The 18,036-nt window shown below is 45.0% G+C and overlaps 1 protein-coding gene across 4 annotated transcripts in view; it reads left to right on the top strand.

Annotated features, from left to right (window-relative positions):
* Nucleotides 1-18,036, top strand: part of LOC124038230 (latent-transforming growth factor beta-binding protein 1-like) — a 137,879-nt gene that overhangs the window by 35,905 nt on the left and 83,938 nt on the right. For all 4 annotated transcript variants that reach the window (XM_046353825.1, XM_046353828.1, XM_046353826.1 and 1 more), the window contains exon 4: nt 1,318-1,451. In XM_046353825.1, coding sequence (XP_046209781.1) covers nt 1,318-1,451 — 134 coding nt within the window. The remainder of the gene's footprint in view (nt 1-1,317; nt 1,452-18,036) is intronic.

The following is an 18,036-nucleotide window of genomic DNA, read 5'->3' on the forward strand; positions in this document are numbered from 1 at the left end:
CACCTGCGCAGGATCGGTACATCCGAACATCACACCTGCAGGACAAGTACAGGATGGCAACAGCAACTACCCGGGTTACACCAGGAACGCACAATCCCTCCATCAGTGCTCAGACTGTCCACAATAGGCTGAGAGAGGTTGGACTGAGGGCTTGTAGGCCTGTTGTAAGGCAGGTCCTCACCGGAAGTAGCCCAGTGGTTAGAGCGTTGGACTAGTAACTGAAAGGTTGCAAGATCGAATCCCCGAGCTGACAAGGTAAAAAATCTGTCGTTCTGCCCCTGAACAAGGCAGTTAACCCCCTGTTCCTAGGCCGTCATTGAAAATAAGAATTTGTTCTTAACTGACTTGCCTAGTTAAATAAAGGTTCAAAAATAAACATCACCGGCAACAACGACACCTATGGGCACAAACCCACCGTCGCTGGACCAGACAGGACTGGCAAAAAGTGCACTTCACTGACAAGTCGCGGTTTTGTCTCACCAGGGGTGATGGTCGGATTTCCGTTTATCGTTGAAAGAATGAACATTACACTGAGGCCAGTGCTCTGGTTCGGGATCGATTTGGAGGTGGAGGGTCCGTCATGGTCTGGGGCGGTGTGTCACAGCATCAACGGACTGAGCTTGTTGTCATTGCAGGCAATCTCAACGCTGTGCGTTACAGGGAAGACATCCTCCTCCCTCATTTGGTACCCTTCCTGCAAGCTCATCCTTACATGACCCTCCAGCATGACAATGCCACCAGCCGTTCTGTGCGTGATTTCCTGCAAGACAGGAATGTAAGTGTTCTGCCATGGCCAGGGAAGAGCCCTGGTCGCAATCCCATTTAGCACGCCTGGGACCTGTTGGATCGGAAGGTAAGGGCTAGGGCCATTCCCCCCCCAGAAATGTCCCGGAACTTGCAGGTTCCTTGGTGGAAGAGTGGGGTAACATCTCACAGCAAGAACTGGCAAATCTGGTGCAGTCCATGAGGAGGAGATGCACTGCAGTACTTAATGCAGCTAGTGGCCACACCAGATACTGCCTGTTACTTTTGATTTTGACCCCCCCCCCCTTTGTTCAGGGACAAGTTTCTGTTAGTCACATATCTGTGGAACTTGTTCAGTTTGTCACAGTTGTTGAATCTTGTTATGTTCATACAAATATTTACACGTGTTCATTTTGCTGAAAATAAACACAGTTGACAGTGAGAGGACGTTTCTTTTTGTGCTGAGTTTAATTGTTCATGTATTATTTCAAGGATGTGAACACAGTGGATTATGTGCATAGATTAAATTGTTCTTTACAGTGTTTGACAGATTTTTTTTCTCCTCCCTTACAGAATCCAGCCTGGTAGCCAGCAGTTTGTCCGGAAGCCCAAGTACTACCACACACAAACCACACACACACAGACACATGTCCAGCATCAGCCTGACAGACCCATTCCCCTGACAGTGGGACACAACCCCATCCACGGTGAGTAGCCCACCTCGTTTACCCTATCCTGTTCCTGTATTAACTTAACCTAAGCTCCATAAGAACTGGAAAAGAGCGCCACCATGTGGTGGTTTCCGAAAGAGGTGCTGGTTTAGATTATAGGTACAACTGTCCCGGGGGTCCTGTTCAGAGGACAGAAATACAATCCACACTTTATTACCACACTTCAAACAGGAAGAGGAATAGAATCAGTGAAAGTGATAGTGGTTTTCTGTAGGACAGAAGGAACAGGGAATATATATATTACAACAGCGTGGCAGCAGTGTTGGATACACAGTAGTAATAGCAGTGATACAATATATACAAATCGGCAATGGCATAGCAATGGGATAGCACATGATAGTAATGGCTATAGCAGTGTTAGCGGTGCTCGCATGGTAATATTATTGTCTGGTAATAAATATACAGTAATACACAGGGGCTAGTAAGCTAACATGCTACAGCGCAGTAATGCAGGCGAACAGGCTACAAAAGACAAAATGGTATCATGCTGTAGTATGGGCTAGAATAGCGTAGGCAGTATAAAATGGGATGTAATTAGTGACTAGCATAGTATACAATATGTACAGTCGTGGCTAAAAGTTTCCATATACTCCAGAATGTTATGAAGAGTGATCAGATGAATTGCAATTAATTGCAAAGTCCCTCTTTGCCATGCAAATTAACTGAATCCTCCAAAAAACATTTCCACTACATTTAAGCCCTGCTACAAAAGGACCAGCTGACATCATGTCAGTGATTCTCTCATTAACACAGGTGTGAGTGTTGACGAGGACAAGGATGGAGATCACTCTGTCATGCTGATTGAGTTCGAATAACAGACTGGAAGCGTCCAAAGGAGGGCGGTGCTTGGAATCATTGTTCTTCCTCTGTCAAGCATGGTTACCTGCAAGGAAATACATGCTGTCATCATTGCTTTGCGCAAAAAGGGCTTCACAGGCAAGGATATTGTTGCCAGTAAGATTGCACCTAAATCAACTATTTATCGGACCATCAAGAACTTCAAGCTGAGAGGTTCAAGTGTTGTGAAGAAGGCTTCAGGGCGCCCAAGAAAGTCCAGCAAGCTCCAGGACCGTCTCCTAAAGTTGATTCAGCTGTGTGATCGGGGCACCAACAGAACAGTGCTTGCTCGGGAATGGCAGCAGGCAGGTGTGAGTGCGTCTGCACGCACAGTGAGGCGAATACTTTTGGAGGATGGCCTGGTGTCAAGAAGTGCAGCAAAGAAGCCACTTCTCTTCAGGAAAAACATCAAGGATAGACTGATATTCTGCAAAAGGTACAGGGATTGGACTGCTGAGGACTGGGGTAAAGTCATTTTCTCTGATGAATCCCCTTTCCGATTGTTTGCGGGATCCAGAAAAAAGCTTGTCCGGAAAAGACAAGGTGAGCGCTTACCATCAGTTCTGTGTCATTCCAGCAGTAAAGCATTAAGGCAAAAGTGATAACTAAGTGGCTCAGGGAACAAAACATTAATATTTTGGGTCCTTGGCCAGGAGACTCCCGAGACCTTAATCCCATTGAGAACTTGTGGTCAATCCTCAAGAGGCGGGTGGACAAACCAAAACCAAAATTCTGACAAACTCCAAGCATTGATTATGCAAGAATGGGCTGCCGTCAGTCAGGATGCGGCCCAGAAGTTATTTGACAGCATGCCAGGGTGGATTGCAGAGGTCTTGAAAAAGAAGAGTCAACACTGCAAATATTGACTCTTTGCATCAACTTCATGTAATTGTCAATAAAATCATTTCAAACTTATAAAATGCTTGTATTTATACAGCAGTATTCCATAGTAACATCTGACAAAAACAATCTAGACACTGAAGCAGCAAATATTTGTGTAATTCTCAAAACATCTGGCCACAACTGTACAGTGGGAGCTAGCAGGGCTATAAGTAATAGCACACAGTAGTACAGTTGAAGTCGGAAGTTTACATATACTTAGAGTCATTAAAACTAGTTTTTCAACCACTCCACACATTTCTTGTTAACAAGCTATGGTTTTGGTAAGTCGGTTAGGACATCTACTTTGTGCATGACACAAGGAATCCAACAATTGTTTACAGACAGAGTATTTCACTTATAATTCACTGTGTCACAATTCCAGTGGGTCAGAAGTTTACATACACTAAGTTGACTGTGCCTTCAAAAAACTTGGAAAATTCCAGAAAATGATGTCATCGCTTCAGAAGCTTCTGATAGGTTGACATCATTTGAGTCAATTGGAGGTGTACTTGTGGGTGTATTTCAAGGCCTACCTTCAAACTCAGTGCCTCTTTGCCTGACATCATGGGAAAATCTAAAGAAATAAGCCAAGACCTCTGAAAAACATTGTAGACCTCTACAAGTCTGTTTAATCCTTGGGGGTAATTTCCAAACACCTGAAGGTACCACGTTCATCTGTACAAACAATAGTACGCAAGAAAAACACCACGCAGCTATCATACCGCTCAGGAAGGAGACGCATTCTGTCTCCTAGAGATGAATGTAATTTTGGTGCGGAAAGTGCAAATCAATCCCAGAACAACAGCAGACCTTGTGAAGATGCTGGAGGAAACAGGTACAAAAGTATCTATATTCATAGTAAAACAAGTCCTATATCGACATAACCTGAAAGGCCGCTCAGCAGGTGCACATGGGGACAAAGATTGTACTTTTTGGAGAAATGTCCTCTGGTCTGATGTAACAAAAATAGAACTGTTTGGCCATAATGACCATCGTTGTGTTTGGAGGAAAAAGGGGCAGACTTGCAAGCCGAAGAACACCATCCCAACCGTGAAGCACGGGGCTGGCAGCATCATATTGCGGGGGTGCTTTGCTGCAGGAGGGATTGGTGCACTTCACAAAATAGATGGCATCATGAGGAAGGAAAATTATGTCAATATATTGAAGCAACATCTCAAGACATTAGTCAGGAAGTTAAAGTTTGGTCGCAAATGGATCTTCCAAATGGACAATGACCCCAAGCGTACTTCCAAAGTTGTGGCACAATGGCTTAAGGACAACAAAGTCAAGGTTTGCTGTCTCGTCATTGTTGGTAGTCAGACCTACTTCTGTTGTTTCGTCTGCAAACTTGATGATTGAGTTGGAGGCGTGCGTGGCCACGCAGTCATGGGTGAACAGGGAGTACAGGAGGGGGCTGAGCAAGCAGGAGGGGGCCCCTGTGTTGAGGATCAGCAAAGTTTAGGTGTTGTTTCCTACCTTCACCACCTGGGGGCAGCCCGTCAGGAAGTCTAGGATCCAGTTGCACATGGCAGGGTTCAGACCCAGGGCCCCAAGCTTAATGATGAGCTTAGAGGGTACTATGGTGTTGAAGGCTTGCTATAGGGAATGAACATCATTTTTTATTTTTTTATTTTACCCTCTTTTTCTCCCCAATTTTCTGGTATCCAGTTGGTAGCTACAGTCTTGTCTCATCGCTTCAACTCCCGTACGGACTCGGGAGAGGTCAAGGTCAAGAGCCGTGCGTCCTCTGAAACACAACCCAACCAAGACACACTGCTTCTTGACACAATGCCCGCTTAATCCATAAGCCAGCCACACCAATGTGTCACTATTGGGGTGGTAAGCAAATTGAAGTGGGTCTGGGGTGTCAGGTAAGGTAGAGGTGATATGATCCTTAACTAGCCTCTCAAAGCACTTCATGATGACAGAAGTGAGTGTCACGGGGCGATAGTCATTTAATTCAGTTAAATGTCTTACTCACTTCGGCCACGGTGAACGAGAGCCCACAGTCCTTGGGAGCGGGCCTCGTCGGTGACACTATGTTGTCTTTAAAGCGGGCGAAGAAGGTGTTCAGCTTGCCTCTGAGCAAGACGTCGGTGTCCGCGACCTGGCTGGTTTTCCCTTTATAATCAGTGATTGTCTGTAGACCCTGCCACATACGTCTCGTGTCTGAGCCGTTGAATTACAACTCCACTTTGTCTCTGTACTGACGTTTTGCCTCTTTGATTGCCTTATGTACATAATAACTACACAGTTTTATTCAACCATATTCCCAGTCACATTGCCATGGTTAAATGTGGTGGTTCGCGTGTTCAGTTATGCACGAATGCTGCCATCTATCCACGGTTTCTGGTTTGGGTAGGTTTTAATAGTCACAGTGGGAATAACATCCCCTATACACTTCCTGATGAACTCAGTCACCGCGTCAGTGTTATTCTCAGAGGTTACCCGGAAGCTATCCTAGTCCGCGTGATCAAAACAATCTTGAAGCATGGATTCCGATTGGTCAGACCAGCATTGACTAGACCTTAGCACGGGTACTTCCTATTTTAGTTTATGCCTATAGGAAGAGAGGACCAAAATGGAATCTGGATCTGATTTGCCGAAGGGAGGGCGGTGGAGGGCCTTGTAGGCATCTCGAAAGGCGAGTAGCAGTGATCTAGTGCTTTTCCTAAGTGAGTACTACTGTCATTGTGTTGATAGAACTTCGGTAGCGTTTTCCTCAAATGTGCTTTGTTAAAATCCCCAGCTACAATAAATGCAGCCTTTTTCTCATGGCTTGAACATAAAGGTATACAGAACTATGCCAAAGGGGCAGAATGTGTGAAGTATGTGACATGGGAGACAATCCTGACATACACAAGGATGTTAGCATATACTAACAAAGCAATAGCAACCTATAACAGATCAAATATAAAGATGAATCATAACAAAACTCTCTTTCATGTTCAGTGATGCACCTCAGGAGCCTGAAGAAATTTGACTAGGCCCCTAAAACCCTCACAAACTCTACAGATACACCATTGAGAGCATCCTGTCGGGGCTCTATCACCGCCTGGTATGGCAATTGCACTGTCTGAAACCGCAGGGCTCTCCAGAGGGTGGTGCGGTCAGCCCAGCCTATCACCAGGGGCACACTGCCTGCCCTCTAGGACTTCAGCCAATCCAGCCACGGCCTGTTCACCCCGCTTCCATCTAGAAGGCATAGACCGTACAGGTGCATCAAAGTTGGGACTGAGAAACAGCTTCTATCTCCAGGCCATCAGACTGTTAAACAGTCACCACTAGCCGGCCTCCGCCCAGTACCCTGGCCTGAAACTTGGTCACTGTTCTAGCCAGCTACCACCCTGTACTCTACACAGCACCTTAGAGACTGCTGCCCTATGTATATAGAGTCATTGAATACTGGTAACTTTAATAATGTTTACATACTGTTTCACCCACTTTATATGTATATACTGTATTTTAGTCATTCCTCGTCCTATATAACTTTATGAGTTGTAGTGGAGGACAGTAGTATTATGTTTGTTCCTTATATAATGACAAACCGGGGCGTAGGTTTAACTACTTTTAATGAACATATACTTCAGCTTGAAAACTCCATGTTTAGCCATGCAAGGCATTCTTCAACCACCCGCATAGCCTGCTGGGTAACGTAGTCTAAATGTTATTAACACATAACAACACATCTTCTTTCCTTTAAAAGAAAACTACTTTTCTATATAACTACACATCACATCACATTTGTTTACTCAACCTGCATAACATGCCATTTTCAATAACACACATTTCTTTCCCCCAATTTTTTTTTTCCAACAATACTCTATTGTGGCTCTTTCTTTTCACATGAACAAAACATTCAGTCCAGGTGCCCCTTTTTTATTTTTATTTTTTGCAATTCTCAATAAGCCTTTCAGGAGCTCTGACAGTCCTTTTTGGTCATTCTGCTAAAGTGCTTCCTGAAACAGTTGGACAGCGTTCATTGTCAGTCAGGCTGTTCTGAATTGTCCATTTCTAAAGGCATTTGACGCTTCCGCAGTATCCTCCTGATGATCCTCAGTCCCTTGAGTGAATGGCTGCAGCCTTAGATCCACTCTGTTTCGTCTCAGTTTTGATCCATGCTGCGTTTGGATCTCATAGGATCACGGTGCAACTTCTCTCTGCACACACCCTTGCTGCATCCAGGTTCCTGTAGTGATGTCTCGGAGTCGTACATGATCTCCAGGTTTCAGTTCAGGTAAGTGTCTTGCACTTTTGTCGTGTCGTTGTTTTTGTTTGTCTTTCTGTTTTTCCTTCGCAAGTTTGACTTTGTGAGGACTTCTGGGTGTTAGCAAGTCCTCATGGATGGGTAGGTTGGTTCTGATGCGACGTCCCATCAACATTTGTGCAGGTGAAAGTCCGTTCCGCAGCGGTGCGCTGCGGTAGATCATCAGATTCTTTAGGAAATCCTCCTTTCCATCGTGTGCCTTTTTCATCAGACCTTTGACAATTTTGTAGTAGGGTCTATTGGGTACTGGATGATGCATTAGCGGCTCTGCTTGCTGCTTTGGCTTGTACGTCAAACACAGTTCACATGAATCAGTGGTCTGGCTGATTTCCTGGTTCATTCTTGGCCAGTACATTACTTCTCGTGATCGTCATTTGCATTTTTCCTCATCCTAGTGGCCCTCGTGTATTTTCTGTAGCATTTATTTGCATAGTGTCATGGGAATGACAATCTTGTTGCTTTGAACACTATGTCATCCACAACGGTGAGCTCTGCTCTGCACATCCAGTAATCCTGTATTCTCATTATCTCAACAGTTGTTTTTCTGTGCAGGCCAGTGTTGTTTCTTTCAACTCTGTCATTGTTTGGTCAGCTGCTGTCTCTCTTTTGATCTGCTCCATTCTCTCTGAAGACACAGGAAGTGATGCTTCGATCATGTCGACGGAGGCCTGAATCTGTGTTTTTCTGTGTGTCGAAGCTCTCCTTCTTGTCGACTGCTCGAGAAAGAGTGTCGGCGGCGAACATGAACTTTCCCGGGGTATAGATCATCTTCACATCATACTTTTGCAGTCTGATCAACATTCTCTGGATTCTCATTGGACAATCATTCAGTGGCTTAGACATGATTGACACCAATGGTTTGTGGTTGGTTTCTACTTCGAAGTCTCATCTGTAGACGTATTGGTGAAACCTTTCGCAAGCGTATGTGCTCGCCAGTAGTTCTTTCTCTATTTGTGCATACCTTGTCTCTGCGCCTGTCAAGGCTCTGGACGCATAAGCAACGGGTTGCCATGTGTCGTCATGCTGTTGCAGAAGAACTGCTCCCAGGCCAAGAACTGCTCCCAGACGCGTCTACAGAAATCCTTGTGCTATTCTCTGGATCATAGAACCTGAGCACTGTCTCTTCTGTGATTGTCTTCTTCAGGTTTTTGAAGCAGTTTTCCTATTTATGGGACCATTCCCATGTAATTTTCTGTTCCAGAAGACATCTGAGTGGAGCGGACTGTGCTGACAGTTGAGGTATGAACTTTGCAAGATAGGTGATCATGCCCATGAAGTTTCTCACATCGTCCTTGTTCTTCGGGTGCTCCATGTTGTTGATGGCTGATGTTTTCCTCGGGTCTGGTTTGACTACATCCTCTGAAAGTATGTTTCCCACGAAGGTAAGTGTTTTTACACCAAACTCGCATTTGTCCTTGTTTAGTTTTAGGTTGACTTTCTGTGTCAGGTCCAGCACTTGTCTCACTCTCGCATTGTGTGCTTCTTTTGTGGACCCCCAGACTCTCCACTCCTGGAATGTGCTCGAAGATCATGTGGATTGTCTTGTGGTAGATCTCTGGCTCTGAGAGACTCCCATGTGGTAGCCGAAGAAATCTGTACCTGCCCTCAGGTGTGTTGAATGTGCATAGCCTTGAGATTGTATCATCTAGCTTCATTTGCCAGAGTCCTGATGAGGCATCAAGCTTTATTACTGAACCACTTTGCTTCAGCAAACTGTGACATTATCTCCTCTCTGGTTGGCAACTTGAAATGCTCTCTCTTGATTGCTTTGTTGAGATCTCTCGGGTCTAGACATATCTTGAGATCTTTGTTGTGTTTCACCACAATAACCAGTGAGCTTTACCCAGTCTGTAGGTTCATCCATTTTTGTGATGACGTCCATCTTTTCCATGCATCCAAGTTCATCTATGAGTTTTTTCCTCGGTGCAAATGGAACTTTCCTGCATGCATGCACAACTGGAGTCATTTTGTCATCAGTACATATTTTGTGTTCTCCTGGTAAACATCCAAGACCCTCAAACAAATCCTCATATTCAGCCAGTAGCGATTCTTGGTCATTTTCAGTCTGTGATGTCACTACATACACTCTTTTCAACAAATTGAGCTTTTCACATGCATTAATTCCTAGAATAGGCTGTACACTCTTTTCCACAATCAGCAGCTGTGCTCTGAACTGTTTTCCTTTGTGCTGTAAAGTTACTATGCAGCTACCTTTGACTGGTACGTTCTCCCCAGTATAACCAGTAACCTTCATTTTCACCAGGTGTATTTTGCTCTTCACCTTCAGTGTTTTGTAGTCCTCCAGCGACAACAGGTTTACCTGTGCTCCAGTATCAAGCTTGAATGGTATTATAGTTTCATTCATAGTCCAATCCATTCAGCATTTACTGCATTGCGTATTTCCACAGAATCAACAAAGAATTATTCAATCTCCTCGACTGTGTGAACCTTTTTCTTTGTAGGAGAGCTTTGCAGCATTTTAAGAGATTATTATTTGTTTCCCTCAGTTGTTACATGATTTGCCATATGCAGGGCAGTTTTTGGGCTTGTGGATAAATCCACATTTTCCACATATAGTGTTTTGATTTCTCTCTTTTGCTTGTTTATGTTTTGTAAGGCGTTGTGTGTGTGTGTTGCTCGTCTCTTTTTATTGTATACACTGACGTCTCATCCCTGCACAGCTCTTTAGCTGGTGGTTTCAGCTGCTCGACACATTCACTGCTTTATCCAAAGTTCAATCTTGCTCACGCAGCAATCTCTCCTTGAGTCCATTATCAAGTATGCCACAGACTATCCTGTCTTTCACTACTTTTTCAGATTTTCAAATTCACACGTTTTGCTCAGTGTGTTCAGCTCAGCCAAATACTGGTCAAAACTGACTCCCTGTCTCTGATCATGAGAGAAAAACCTGTATCTCTCAAACGTGACATTCTGGCTTGGTACAAAGTACTCCTCAAATCTAGCCATTAGCACAGTCAATGTCAAGTTTGTCTCGTCTTGCTGAAAGCTTTTGTAAATATCCAATGCATCCTCTCCAATAACATGCAGACAAATGGAAGCTTTCAATTTGTCATCATCTCCCCCTGAACCACTGGCTGCTACGTAGATATTGAATCTCTGCTTGAAACGTTTCCAATTGTCAGCTAGATTGCCTGTTAACTGCATAGGAGTAGGAGGACTAAGCCTATCCATGACGGAGAACAGGAACAGTGTCGATTTCTCTTACTTCATTATGTTGCTCATCAACTTGCTCGTCAACAGATCCCAATGCAGCCTCGCTCTCGCTGCTGTTACTCTCTCGCTGCTGCGGCTCGTTGTCCTCGCTCTTGCAAGCTAGCATCTTCAACTACTCACGTCACTTGACTTGTGGTAGAATGTTCCATTTTCATCGCGGAAATTTGCAGTTACTCCTTTCTTTTCTCTGTCTCGTCATATCGACTACCAATCTGACACCATGTTATGTTTGTTCCTTATATAATGACAAACCGGGGCATGGGTTTAACTACTTTTAATGAACATATACTTCAGCTAGAAAACTCCATGTTTAGCCATGCAAGGCATTCTTCAACCACCCGCATAGCTTGCTGGGTAACATAGCCTAATTGTTATTAACACATAACATCACAAGTAGTTTATAGCGACCTTCCTAAACCTGCCCTCCTGGAAGCAACTAAAGCACAAGCAGGAATGGGTGTCTATTACCACCAGCAGGGAGAGCCAGTGATTGGTTGGCCCTAGTCAGCTGACTGATTTCCCTGGCAAACTGGTCCCTAACACATAGGTGTGAAGTGCCCTATGCCACTGAACAATAAGGTCAGGCTGAGAAAGGTGATGGATTTCTACCTCATCAGTAAAAGGCTACAAAGTTTGTCTCTCACAGGCCCAGAGAGAGGGTTAAAGAGAGGGTTTTTAACAGGAAGGTTAGCTACTGTACTGGACTGACAGGTGGCTTTATTGAAGCTCTAACCACAGATGTACGTAATTTAAGTCTTTGGAAGCTTTGGATATGCACCTGAAACACCAGGTGACTTTACGATGTGCAAAATAAGCTAAGAAACAGTCATCTTTACTCATAGGGCAGCACTATATTGTCACAAACCTCTGCTCTTAAATCAGCTAGTATTCACTAAGTGATGATTTTGTGAGTCTGAGACCTTTCCCACATTTTGCCAACCCTTGGTTCTGTGGCGGTACGCAAAGTCCTCAAACACTTTAAAGATGTTATTTCACAAATTAATTTAATTTTTTAATAAAAGTGTCGTCGGCTCAGCTTTAAAATTCCTGAGCTCTCCCAGGCACGGCTTCGCTGGCACGGGGCAGAGACTGGGGACGACTGAACCCGAGGTTTGGAAAATTCCGTGACAGGCTCTCTCTCTCTCTCTCTCTCTTTACTCTTTGAGCAGACCACACGACACCAGCTAGTGTCAGCAGATCCAGCTGAGCCAATTACACTGGCCTGTTTGTTATTTCAGGGCTGGAGATTTATCGGGCCGACCATTAATCACTGCCAAACGGACACTGTAGTGACGCTTTAGTTAGGTCAGCCTGTCATTATTTTAGCATGGGGTTTGGACTGCACCCATTTCTCACGTTACGGGAGCCAGTGCGATTTCAGCGCTATGCAGTAGTCCGCTCTCCCCCTGTGGAATGGGTTCCTGCTGTACTCTGAGTCATATAAAAACACACATAGCCTAATTGGGGAGTTCGGGGGTAGGGGCTGGGGGATAGGGTGTTGCCAGTGGGGAGGGGGAGGGGTTGCACTGATGGTATCCCAATCACTGTGTGGAAGGTGCATTTAAGTATATATGCTCTTTATTTAGTAAGATGAAATATCTGCCAATTTGAGAAAATGATCTGCCATGGTTGAATATAAAGCCAGATTGTTTATGGTAATAGGAGATTTAGTTTATGGCGAGGAAAATAACATCAAATCATCAATCAAATCACATTTTATTTGGCACGTGCCAAATACAACAGGTGTAGGACTTACAGTGACATGCTTACTTACAAGCCCCCAAATTAAGAAAAACAAGTGTTAAGTATTTACAAAAATAAACTGAAGTAAAAAAGAAATATATAAAAAAGAAAAAGAAAAATAACAAAATAGAAAAATAACAAACAACTAAAGAGCAACAATAAAATAACAGTAACGAGGCTATATACAAGGGGTACCGGTACAGAGTCAATGTGCGGGGGCACATGTTAGGGCCTTCCTCTGTTAGGGCCTTCCTCTGACACTGCCTGGTATAGAGGTCCTGGATGGCAGGAAGCTTGGCCCCAGTGATGTACTTGGCCGTACGCACTACCCTCTGCAGTGCCTTGCGGTCTGAAGCCGAGCAGTTCCCATACCAGGCGGTGATGCAACCAGTTCTCTATGGTGCAGCTGTAGAGATTTTTGAGGATCTGAGGACCCATGCCAAATCTTTTCAGTCTCCTGAGGGGGAATAGGCTTTGTCGTGCCCTCTTCACGACTGTCTTGGTGTGTTTGGACCCTGATAGTTCTTTGGGGATGTTGACAAGCTCTCAACCTGCTCCACTACAGCACCGTTGATGAGAATGGGGGCGTGCCTTGCCCTCCTTTTCCTGTAGTCCACAATCATCTCCTTTGTCTTGATCATGTTGAGGGAGAGGTTGTTATTCTGGCACAGCGCTACCAGGTCTCTGACCTCCTCCCTATTGGCTGTTTCATCGTTGATCAGGCTATCACTGTTGTGTCGTCTGCAAACTTAATGTTGGTGTTGGAGTCGTGCTTGGCCATGCAGTCATGGGTGAACAGGGAGTACAGGAGGGGACTGAGCACCCACCCTTGAGTGGCCCCCGTGTTGAGTATCAGCGTGGCAGATGTGTTGTTCCCTAACCTTACCACCTGGGGGTGGCCCGTCAGGAAGTCCAGGATCCAGTTGCAGATGGAGGTGTTTAGTCCCAGGGTCCTTAGCTTAGTGATGAGCTTTGAGGGCACTATGGTGTTGAACGCTGAGCTGTAGTCAATGAATAGCATTCTCACGTAGGTGTTCCTTTTGTCCAGGTAGGAAAGGACAGTGTGGAATGCAATAGAGATTGCGTCATCTGTGGATCTGTTGGGGCGGTATGCAAATTATAGTGGATTTAGGGTTTCTGGGATAATGGTGTTGATGTGAGCTACAGACGTGAGTGCTACAGGTCGGTAATCATTTAGGCAGGTTACCTTGGTGTTCTCGGGCACAGGGACTATGGTGGTCTGCTTGAAACATGTTGGTATTACAGACTCTGTCAGGGACAGGTTGAAAATGTCAGTGAAGACACTTGCTTGTTGGTCAGCGAATGCTGGGAGTACACGTCCTGGTAATCCGTCTGTCCCTGCGGCCTTGCGAATGTTGACCTTTTTAAAGATCTTACTCACATTGGCTACGGAGAGCGTGATCACACAGTCATCCGGAACAGCTGGTGCTTTCATGCATGCTTCAGGGTTGCTTGCCTCGAAACGCGCATAAAAGTAATTTAGCTCATCTGGTAGGCTGGTGTCACTGTGCAGCTTGTGGCTGTGCTTCCCTTTGTAGTCCATAATAGTTTGCAAGCCCTGCCACATCTGATGATGTAGTGGGACTTGCAATGACACCCTGTGTAGTAGGATTCAATATTAGTCCTGTATTGACGCTTTGCCTGTTTGATGGTTCATCACAGGGCATAACAGGATTTCTTATAAGCATCCCACTCCTTGAAGGTGGCAGCTCTACCCTTTAGCTCAGTGTGGATGTTGCCTGTAGAACAGCTGGTATGTTCTTTTTTTTTTATTTTATTTTAACCTTTATTTATCTAGGCAAGTCAGTTATGAACAAATTCTTATTTTCAATGATGGCCTGTTCAGGGGCAGAATGTCAGCTCGGGGATTTGAACTTGCAACCTTTCGGTTACTAGTCCAACGCTCAAACCACTAGGCTTCCCTGTTTTTTTAAATGTTATTTATTTGACCTTTATTTAACTAGGCAAGTCAGTTAAGAACAAATTCTTGTTTTCAATGACAGCCTAGGAACAGTGGGTTAACTGCCTGTTCAGGGACAGAATGTCAGCTCGGGGATTCGAACTTGCAACCTTTCGGTTACTAGTCCAACGCTCAAACCACTAGGCTACTCTGCCGCCCCGTACGGTCACTGTGAGGACGACGTCATCAATGCACTTATTGATCAAGCCAGTGACTGATGTGGTGTACTCCTCAATGCCATCAGGAGAGTCCCCTAACATATTCCACTCTGTGTTAGAAGAACAGTCCTGTAGCTTAGCATCTGAGTCATCTTGACCACTTCTGTATTGAGTGAGTCACTGGTACTTCCTGCTTTCATTTTCGCTTGTAAGCAGGAATCGGGAGGATACAGTTATGGTCAGATTTGCGGAATGGAGGCCAAGGGAGTGCTCTGTACGCATCTGTGTGTGTGGAGTAAAGGTGGTCTAGAGTTTTTTTCTCTCTGGCTGCACATGTAACATGCTGGTAGAAATTAGGTAAAACTTATTGTTTCCCTGCATTAAAGTCCTCGGCCTCTAGGATAGCCACCTCTGGATGAGCGTTTTCTTGTTTGCTTATGGCCTTATACAGCTCGTTGAGTGCGGTCTTAGTGCCAGCATCGGTTTGTGGTGGTAAATAGACACCTACAAAAAATATAGATAACTCTCTTGGTAAATAGTGTGGGCTTCAGCTTATTATGAGATACTCCACCTCAGGCTAGCAAAACCTTGATACTTCCTTAATATTAGATTTCATGCACCAGCTGTTATTGAGAAATAGACACAGATCACCACCCCTCGTCTTACCGGAGGCAGCTGCTTTATATTGTCGTCATTCAGGCACGACTCATTGAAACATAATATATCACCGTTTTTAATGTCCAATTGGTTGGATAGCCTTGATCTACGCTCATCCAGTTTGTTATCCAATGATTGCACGTTGGCTAATAGGACTGATGGTAGAGGTGGTGGATTACCCACTCGCCGTCGGATCCTTACAAGGCACCCGACCTACGTTCCCGATATCGCCGTCTCTTCTTCATGCGAATGCAGGGATTTTGTCCTTTTCTGAAGTAAGTCCTTTGCATCCGACTCGTCCAGTACGAGGTGAGTAATTGCTGGCATGATTTCCAGATGCTCCTTTCGGTCATTTGAGACGGTGGCAGAAACATTATGTACAAAATAAGTTACAAATAATGCGAAAAAACACACACAATAGCGCAATTGATTAGGAGCCCGTAAAACTGCAGCCATCTCCTCCGGCGCCATTGAAACATTTAAGATGGTATGTTAGTCTTTAGATGGGATCTATATATATATAAACATCTGTTACATTGTCAGCTGCCTCTAGTCAGATAATGGTAAATGGTAAATACATTGTCTTACTCAACGGTCATTTCATCTAAATGGATAAAAGGCAGCAATTGTTCCTTATGGGCATAAACAGTACACACACACACACACACACACACACACACACACACACACACACACACACACACACACACACACACACACACACACACACACACACACACACACACACACACACACACACACACACACACACACACACACACACACACACACACACACACACACACACACACACACACACACACACACACACACACACACACACACACACACACACACGTCTGCTGTAACTGGAGCTTGCAGTTAGGCAGCAATGGGATTCTTCAAATTGCAGCCCCAGCGGTAATGGCATAAAGAGTTAAGCATTGCCTGCTGCTCGGCTCTGTCTAAAATGAATTATTAGCCTCATTTTCTGTGGGCAATTTCAGATACAGGAAGGGTGTGGGAGAGAAAATGAAATGACAGAGCAAGGTGATACACTGTGTCATCCAACAGAGAACCCCTCAATTGCTGAAACAACAAGTGTGACAGACTGATATGAATGGGAGAGGCCATCTCCAGTCTGCTGAGCTGTTGAATAGCTGTTATCTGCTCCTCTTAAAGCTCCCCCGCTGAATAGCCTTGCGGCCCCTTCATGGAAGACACGTTGTCTTCCATTTACACTTTACGATGTGGCCGAACAGTCAAGTGGCTTTTGAAAGTAAGATACATGAATAATGCATGACTTGTGGTTGGACGCGTAGTGGCTTGGAGGATTTCATGATGATTTCCCATCCCATGGTATGTATTTAAGGTTATACTGTACATCTGATATGCTGTACACCTAGATATGCTGTACACTTTCTACTGTGTTGGCAGAGGATATACATATTTTAACCTCCTGTTAGACTTCCTTCGGTAAGCAAGTCATTTGCTGACCTGGAAGTGAATGGCTCCATGTCCGTCTACCCAGACAGTCTCTGTGCTATAAATGGAGCAGTCTGCAGACACAACAGCCTCCGCTGGTCTCTGTGTCTGTCTGCGTCTTCCTCCCTCTCCCCTCTGGGGCCCTTGTGGCTGCAGTCCTCAGCCAGCCCCAGCCTGGCCACAGAGCTACAAATAACCCCAGTCCACTCTCATACAGCTCCAGTGTGGGACCATCAGGGATATGTCCAGGCATCAGAGAGAAGAGAGAGAGAGAGATGGTGAGGAGGGGAGGGGAGACGGAAAGAGTGGACAAAAGGGGAAATAAAGTAGTGATGCGAAGTTCGGCTCTTTTTACGGACTTTACTGATTTTTTTCAACTCTTTCTGTATTTTTGACTAATTTCTTTAATTTGTAATGCCCAGAGCAGGACCCCCTACCGATGAACAAGAAAGAGTCATGATTCTACAAGCCTCTCGTTCACTATAGGGGTATTAGAGCTGTCATTTGGACTACATTGTGGACTACTCTTGGCAGAACACAATGCTTGACTGCAGCGAGGGAGATAAGCACGATATTGTTTGCAAACTGCAGCAGCCCCTTAAACGATTAGTTCTCGAGTTTGAGTTTGTTGAGCTGAACATCAATAACATTCAATAATCAATGAATTGCATTCGTTCTTGCACCATGCGATCAATGATCAGTTCGAACATGTATTTTTCTTCTCTTTGCTGCCTGCAGCATTCGTTGGTTGGAGAACGTATCCAGAGCCGCTAAGCCGGAGGAGGGCGTATTAATCCCCGGTTAAAGGAACAAGTGGAATGAGTGAATCATGACTCTTGAGTCAGTAAAAAGAGTCATTCAAAAATATTGAATTGTTCACAAACTGCACATCACTAAGACACAGTAGAGGTCTTAAAAGGAAAATGAATGCACCTGTACAAGGACACAATATAACCCCATCCCCTGCCCTCTGCCTCCCGCCCCCATCCCCATCCCATGCCTCCTGCCCCCTGCCCCCCGCCTCCTGCCCCCTGCCTCCTGCATCCCGCACAAAACACTTCATCTTGCAAAAAACTTACAGTAGATACACTGCCTATGTTACAATGAATGGCGCCTCAGGCCTTCAGCTCCCCATTGGTAGGGATGTCACCGTTGGCTTTAGCCCAGTGGTGTTGGTGTGCTACCTGACTGATGGAGTAGCTGAATGGGGAGAATGTTTGTGCTCCTAAATCGCTGGGCCTGCAGCCTTCCTGTCAGCCCTGTCCCACCCAACAGACAGCCTGTCAGCAGCTAGCTATGGTGCCTTGTCTGGGAAAG

The sequence above is a fragment of the Oncorhynchus gorbuscha genome, linkage group LG06 (assembly GCF_021184085.1).
Source record: "Oncorhynchus gorbuscha isolate QuinsamMale2020 ecotype Even-year linkage group LG06, OgorEven_v1.0, whole genome shotgun sequence".
NCBI classification, from domain to species: Eukaryota; Metazoa; Chordata; class Actinopteri; order Salmoniformes; family Salmonidae; genus Oncorhynchus; species Oncorhynchus gorbuscha.